This window comes from Gracilinanus agilis, unplaced genomic scaffold (genome assembly GCF_016433145.1).
Source record: "Gracilinanus agilis isolate LMUSP501 unplaced genomic scaffold, AgileGrace unplaced_scaffold49840, whole genome shotgun sequence".
Taxonomy (NCBI): domain Eukaryota; kingdom Metazoa; phylum Chordata; class Mammalia; order Didelphimorphia; family Didelphidae; genus Gracilinanus; species Gracilinanus agilis.
In genome coordinates, this window is record NW_025384511.1 from 1 (window position 1) to 7932 (window position 7932).

General features: G+C 44.6%; 1 protein-coding gene across 1 annotated transcript; it reads left to right on the forward strand.

Moving 5' to 3' along the window:
• Positions 1–237: 237 nt before the first annotated feature.
• Positions 238–7569, forward strand: LOC123255666 (complement C3-like; the record flags this gene model as incomplete). Its single annotated transcript, XM_044684425.1, has 9 exons — positions 238–450; positions 1040–1243; positions 2490–2645; positions 3602–3731; positions 3942–4019; positions 5079–5279; positions 5498–5609; positions 5811–5896; positions 7427–7569. Coding segments are annotated over 9 exons (1323 nt in total), but the record flags the coding sequence as incomplete, so codon positions are not given.
• Between the last annotated feature and the right edge of the window lie 363 nt (positions 7570–7932).

Below are 7932 nucleotides of genomic sequence, written 5' to 3' on the forward strand. Positions count from 1 at the left end.
TATATATATATATATATATATATATATTCAAAATGTTTTTCCTCTACACCCCTTAACCCATCTTTTTTCTAGCTCTGGACAAATCACAGTCTTCTGTAGGGTTCCTGGATTGTGCTGACCAGAAGTCATCTAGTCCATTCTCCAGGCCATAAGTGATTGTGCCCTGAGAAAATTGGTTTGTATATGCAAAGCAAATGTGTACTGTGGACTAAGGTTTTAATTTCTTCCTACCCACAGGTGAGGACAGACAAGAAAGAGCTCCCTGTGGACCGCCAGGCATCTCAGCGAATGATAGCTCAGCCTTATCAAACCATAGGTGGTTCCAATAATTACCTGCATCTGTCCGTGCCCTCAGTGGAGCTCAAAGCTGGCGATAACCTGAACATCAACTTCCACTTGCGAACAGATGGAAATAACATGAACCAGCAAATTCACTACTTCACCTATGTGGTATAGCTCCAGTGCAATTCCTGACCTTGCTGTTTTTTCTCCTCTCCCCATCCCCCAGATCCCTCTTGCTCAGGTTCTTCTTGTTTTCCTTCTTTCTATCCTTGAAACTCCCCAGATCTTTCCCCCACCTTCCACCCTCCATCTCCACGATCCTTGAGCTCCCTTCATTTCTCATGAAAGATGGTGTGGTATACTCAATTGGGAGCTGGGCTTGAAGTCAAGAAGGTCTGTATTCAAATCCCAATGATACTTGCTTTGTAGACTCTGGAATATTGTATAAATGTCTAATTATTATGGTTATATTCCTGCCCCTATTTCAGATCCTCTTCTCCTTAGTTCCCTTCTCCTGTGTCATTTGTCCAGACCCTTCCTTCTCCTTCAATCACTCACTCTCTCTAGTGCTCAGTGGGTCCTTTCGCTCCATCTCCTTTGATTTCTCTCTCCCCCATTCTCTCCCCTGTAGGTATTACCTACCCTTATTCCCTCTTGGGTTCCCCTTTCTCATTCCTTCTCCCAGAGTACCCCCCTCTTATCCCTGTGAGAGGAAAGTCAGCTGGCCCTGCCCCTTAATGATCTATGTCCTTCCCAGATCATGAACAAAGGAATGATATTGAAAGCCGGGCGCCAGAATCGTCAGCCAGGCCAGGATGTGGTGGTGCTCACCCTGCCCCTCACAACTGACTACATCCCCTCCTTCCGAGTGGTGGCCTATTACCAGTTGACTCGAAATGGCCAAAAGGAGCTTGTGGCTGACTCTGTATGGGTGGATGTCAAAGACACTTGCATTGGCAAGGTGAGCCCTGTCCCCAAACTAGCCTTGGCTTCTTGCCCTTCTTTCTCTTCTATACCCTTGTTTCTAGTCTAAGTTCAAAGGATTGCTTCTAAAGCTAGTGATTTCCCCATCCCCAGAAATATCTAAGGAGCAGCTAAATGTCCACTTGTTGAGGATATTGTGGAGATCATTCTTGATCAAGTTTCATTTTATTGCTGGATTTGGAGCTAAAGAATTTAGTTTCAAAAGCTGACTCTTCTGCTTACTATTTGGCCTTCAGCAAGTCAATAAACCTCTCTGGACCTCAGTCTTCCCAACTGAAAAAGTGAATAGGTGGAGGCAGCTAAGTGGCTCAGTGGAGAGAGCACCAGACCTAGAAATGGGGGGTCTTGGGTTCACATCTGGCCTTGCACTTTCTAGCTGTGTGACCCTGGGCAAGCCACTTAACCCCCATTGCCTATCCCTTACCACTCTTCTGCCTTGGAACCAATATACAGTATTGATTCTAAGAGAGAAAGTAAGGGTTTAAAAAAAAATGAATGGATTGAACTAAATGGTCTGAGAGGCCTCTTTCATCTTTACACCTTTGATCCTATGATCCTACTCTGTGTTGAATCCTGTTCTGACAGCAGGAAATTAAAAAAAACCAAAATAGTCTGGATCCTGCCTTCAAGGAGTTTATGTTCTTTTGTGGGGTTTATGTTCTTTTGTGGGGAGGGAGTCAGATACAATTCCTACACGATAAATATAATAAAAGATGAGTATAGTGGGAGGGCAAAGGAGAGATTGGTCAAAGCAAAAAAAAGGAAATTTGAAGAAATTGTGCTTTTGTTTTCTTTCTTGAAGTCTCTTTCTCTGTCTATTTTAATCTTTCTCTCTTTTTGTCTCTTGACTTTTGTTTTTCTCTCTTCTCTATCTAGTCTTGACTCTTTTTAATCTCCATTCTCATCTCTCTCCCATTTTTTCCATTTTTTTCTTTATTTCTTTCTCTCCTGCTACATAGGTCTTAGCTCTGTAGTCTATTCATCCTTTCATTCTCTCTCCACCACTTTCTCTCTTTTTATGCCTATCTTTGTTTCTATTCAAAAGTTGAATGGGTTGACTCTAGAACTCCCCATCTCCGAAGGTCTCCAAGAACCAGCTGGTGGGAAGCCCTTCCTCATCTCTTCAGTTTGTTTTCTTCTCCTCTGTCCCCTGCTAAGAGAGGGAACTAGAGTTGCCATTTCCACACCTCCAAGCATGACCAAATTTCTTCTCTGTCTCTTAGCTGGTGGTAAAAGGAGCAGGGAATGTGGATAAACACCAGCCCGGGAAACAGGCCACGCTGAAGATTGAAGGTGATCATGGAGCCCGAGTGGGGCTTGTGGCTGTGGACAAGGGGGTATTTGTTCTGAACAAGAAGAATAGATTTACCCAGAGCAAGGTGAGCCTGCAAGTGTAGCAGAAACACCCCCTCACTGAACCTCCTCCATCTTCAACTGAACCCCTTTCAGTCTTGTCATTGAACTCCACTATCCCCTGCATTAAATCTTCCCCAACCCCACTCACTGAACCCTTTCCATCCCTCTCATTTAATCCCCTTTCCCCTTCATTAAATTCCTTCCATCCCTGTCACTAAACTCCTTTCCTTTCATGCCTCTAATTGAATCCCTTCCCTCCCCTTTATTGAACCCCCTCCATCCCCTTTCCATCCTTCCATCCTTCTCATTGAACCTCTTTCATTCTCCTCACAGAATCCCCTCCATCCTTCAGAGATCTCTTCATGCCCCTCACTAAACCCAAATAATTAGTACCATAGACAAAACACTGGGCTTGGGCAAGTCATAACTTCTGTTTGCCTCAGCTTCCTCAGGTGTAAAATGGGGATACCTCTCATTTATGAGAATCAAACGAGATATTTGTAAAGAACTCAGTACAATACCTGACATATAGGATAAAGATATATAAGTACTATTGTAAGATTAAAATTAATATCCAATAACTCCAAGTATTATATAAGATTTATTAATAATCACTTGAAGTAGAGGAAATAGAAAGACAAAAGTGAAAGCCTGAGTAAAGAGAAGTTTTCCCCACCATGTTAGCTGGAGAAGAGCCAGAGAGGGTGGGGTTACAGAAACTTTATCTCCAAAATATAAGGATGTAAGGTGAGGATGAAAGTGGGATTCTGGGAAAACAGAGTCCTGGGGTACAAAATTCTAATTACACACTATGTAATAATAATATAATAGATAAATGCTATTATTATTATCATTATTATCCTCACCAAGCTTCCTTCTCCCACTTACTGAATTTTCCGCCCTTCCTGATTTCTCATGTCTCTCAGAGATTCCTTGCCCCTTACTGAACTCCTTCCTGGGCTTCTCTCTCTGCCTCCAGATCTGGGACACAGTGGAGAATGGAGACATTGGCTGTACTCCAGGCAGTGGACAGAATTATGCTGGAGTGTTCAAAGATGCTGGACTTGCTCTCAAGACCAACATGCAACTTCAAACAGAACAGCGGTCTGGTAAGCCTGGGAGGAGAGCAAATGAGTATACTTAGGCAATACCTTGGAGGAGTACAGAGTTTGTTTGGGAGGGAAGTTTCACAGAAAGGTCCCTTCAGGACTTGATCTTGACTGGTGGGGGAGCAAGGAGCAAAGATTCCAACAATGGTTGTGGGGTTCCAACAAAATCCACCCCTATTATCTCATGTCTTACCCATCCTCCTCTTGTAGACCCTGAGTGCCCACAGAACAAGCCATCCAAGCGCAGGCGACGCTCTGTCCAGCTCATGGAGATAAGGAATGACAAAGGTGAGTGGATGAAGTCCATCAGGACCACACTGCCAACAGGTGTAGTGCAGAGATTTTGCATGCAATATTACCCTAGGCAATCCTGTCAGTTACCCTGAATGGAATCTTGCTGAAGGCATGCCCCATGCCAGGGGCCAACCGGCAGTTGGTCTGTGACTATATAAGGCCCTGCAAACCCAACCTTAGGGTTCTGATTTCCTTGACCTCACCCAGACACCCAGCTACCCCTGACTTCCCCTTGGGGACCCCGGGAGGTTGAAGGGAGGTGGGTTGTGGAATGTGGGCAGGAATTAGTTTAGAGTAGCCTGGTGGTTAGGGACATCCCTAGAACAACTCAACAACTTCATTTGTTTAGCTGGTGGATCAAATAATATCAGGCCAGCATCAAGTTATCTCTGGCTGAGGGCTGGCTCCCTCAGCCTGACCAGACCTTCTAGGTCCATTGCCAACTCTTGCCAGTTGCCCCTAGCAACAGCTTTACAAGACCTTAAACCCTCTTACCTTTAGTTTTCCCTTTCCACTTTAAATAAATCCCTTAGCCTAAATCTGTGAGTTCCTGTGATTCCTCCAACATCACCAAGGCTAGGGAGACTAAGGAAAGGAGAGAATATTTAGAAGTTGAGGTTACTGTGAAGTGAAAGCTAAGCCTCCATTGTATTCAGGAAATTGAGCCCCATTTCCTGCTGGGTTCTGCTCTCACCCAATAGGAAGGCAGTTACTTCAGCAGGGAAGGGCCACACACTCAACACCTTAAAGGAGCCTACAGCTGGCAGTGGAGATTGACTGGGCACCACAGCTGAGGCTGCTCATTATTGATAACATCTAGCTCCAAAATCTTCTGCTAGTTTAGTTACAGGCTCCCAGGCCCCTGGTGACTCACATTTACCATCATCATCATCATATCTATTACATTATCATCCATTAGACAGGAAGACCTCCCCTGTCCCCCCAATACCAGACCCTCCCGGTAGAAGGGAAACTCAGACCAAGTCTTGCCTGATTTCTGGGATGGCCCTAGAAGAGACTGAGGGTCCTGGGCGGTGGGGATTGTTCTTGCAGCTGGCCAGTATAAGGACAGAAACTTGAGGACATGCTGTGAGGATGGCATGCGTCCAAACCCCATGAGATACACATGTGAAAGAAGGACAAAGTACATCTTAGACAGTGAGGAATGCATCAAAGCCTTCTTGGACTGCTGTAACTACATCACCAAGATTCGTCTGCAGAAACAAAGAGAAAACATCCTCAACTTGTCTCGAAGTAAGTGTCCTCCTGCCTGGTGAAGGCCACATGGAAGTGGATCATGGGAAGTAAAAAAATAGACTGTCAGAGACATGGGGAGATGGGACCTGGGCTTTGGAAGAGATAGAGTGTCAGCCTAAGGGTCCCACACTGAGGGAGAGACAATAGGACAGGAGCCCAGGGTGAAGGAGAGGCTGGCACTGAACTGATGGCCCCATCCTGTTCTACTTCCTCAGGTGATCTAGATGATGATATTGTGCCAGAAGAAGACATCATCTCCAGAAGCCAGTTTCCAGAGAGCTGGCTATGGATTGTGGAGCCTTTATTAGAGAAGCCAGATAAGAATGGGTAAAGCTGAGACCCCATTGTGATGATCCTGGCCCTTGCTCCCCACTCTCAGTCCCCCTTCCCACAATCCCTAAATAGTCACCTTTTGGTGAGATGACACCAATGGCCTTCCATCAGATTTAAGGCATCTAGTTGGCTCTAAAGACAGGCACTCCCTCCCCTAAGTTTTCTCTTACTTCTCCCTCTTTTCCTCCCTCCCAGAATCTCTACCAAGTCTCTCAATGTGTTCCTCAAAGACTCCATCACAACCTGGGAGATTCTGGCTGTAAGCTTGTCAGAGACCAAAGGTGAGGCTAGGAATAAGAGAGAAAAGACATTGAGGGGTGGTGTGTGTAGAAATAAAAATGAATGAAATATTCCAGATAATTTTAAATTAAAGGATTTAATAACAAAAATGAGAGGAAAATGGATTCCTTCAGTTGAGTGAGAAGAGGACAGAGCCACACTTTAACCAAAGCAAAGCTCAAGCTCCAAAAAAAGATCCCTGTGGTGTGGGTCTCAACCAAATTTGTCTCCTAAGCCCCTGTACGTCAAATGAGGACCTACTTAAAAGGATGCTGGGAATATAGATCAGGTGTGGTAAATTTTCCACCTGCACATATGTCAAGGTAGGATGGCAGGGAAGGGATGGAGAGCAAGGGCTGAGGACATAGTATCCTCCTTTCCTAGGCTTCCAAAGTCTTCCCCTCCCAATCCCCTTCCCACTGCTTCTAGTGGGAAGTTCTTTTACTTCTAGGATAAAAATATAAACTCTTGGGTTTAGTTGTTTGTTTTTTTAAAATCCTTACCTTCTGTCTTAGAATCAGTACTGTGTTCTGGTTCCAAGGCAGAAGAGTGGGAATGGTTAGGCAATGGGGTTTAAGTGACTTGCCTAAGGTCACACAGCTAGGAAGTGTCTGAGGCCACATTTGAACCCAGGACCTCCTATCTCTAGGTCTGGCTCTTAATCCACTGAGCCACCTATCTTCCCCCTGTTTAGTTTTGTCATTTTTTAAAAATAAGTATTTGTTCCAAAGTAGACAAGTAGTAAGGGCTAGACTACATGTGTGTATACATATGCTATATGTATATGTGTGTATAGATATCTACATCTGTACATACATATATAAATTAGAATATCAAGTCCTTGGGAATAGGGATTGTTTCATTCTTTGTAATTTTTTTTAAATAAAATCCTTACCTTCTGTCTTGGAATGGATACTGAGCATTGGTTCCAAGGCAGAAGAGAGATAACAACTAGGCAAAAAGGGTTAAGTGACTTCCCAGAAAGTTTTTCATTTTGTTCTTTTGTTTTGTCTTCACATAGCTAGGAAATGTCTGGGGTCAAATTTGAACCCAGAATCTCCCATATCCAGACCTGGCTCTCTATCCACTAAACCACCTCAATGTCCCTATTCTTTGTACTTGTATCCTCAATGCCTAGCACAATTCCTGGCACATAGATGGTACTTAACAAATACTAGATGGTTGATCACTTGATTCAAAGTCACAGGGTAAGAGAGGAGCTGGGTGGCTCAGTGGATTGAAAGCCAGACCTGCAGATGGGAGGACCTGGGTTCAAGCCTGACCTCAGACACTTCCCAGCTGTGTGACCCTGGACAAGTCACTTTACCCTCATTGCCTAACCCTTCCCACTCTTCTGCCTTGGATTCAGCACACAGAATTGATTCTAAAGCAGAAGGTTAGGGTTTAAAAAAAAAGTCATGGAGTAAATTGGTGGTTGAGCAGACTAGCCTGTGGAACTTTGGCTCTTGGGCCAGGGTTCCCCATCCTCCAGCTGGCTATGAAATTCCTGATCTTCTTCCCCATTTGGGCAGGGATCTGTGTGGCTGACCCCTATGAGATCACCGTGATGCAAGACTTCTTCATTGACCTTAGAATGCCGTATTCCGTGGTACGCAACGAACAGGTGGAGATCCGCGCAGTGCTCTACAACTACAGAGAATTTGAGACCCTCAAGGTGAGGAGATCTAGGCAGCCCTGCCTAGATTCCACCCCCCCAGGCTTGGTGTAAATAGATACAAGGATAATGTGGAGGGAATAATTATTCAGATAGGGGTTAGATAGTTGGGCTAGATGGCCTTTGAGATTCTTTCCAATGCTAAGTTTCTCTGCCTCTTTGACCCTGGATGATTGACTTATTCTAGCTGGAAGGAACCTTAGCAATCATTTAGTCCAGTGTCCTCATTTTAGGGGGCTTCCAAAAAATGGAACAAACCAGAGAATATTAGAGGAACGTTAGAAATATAGAATGTCAAGTTTGATAGGCTGGCATTGATAAGCAGGAGGGTATCCAGAGGAAGGCAGTGAAAACAGGGAAGGG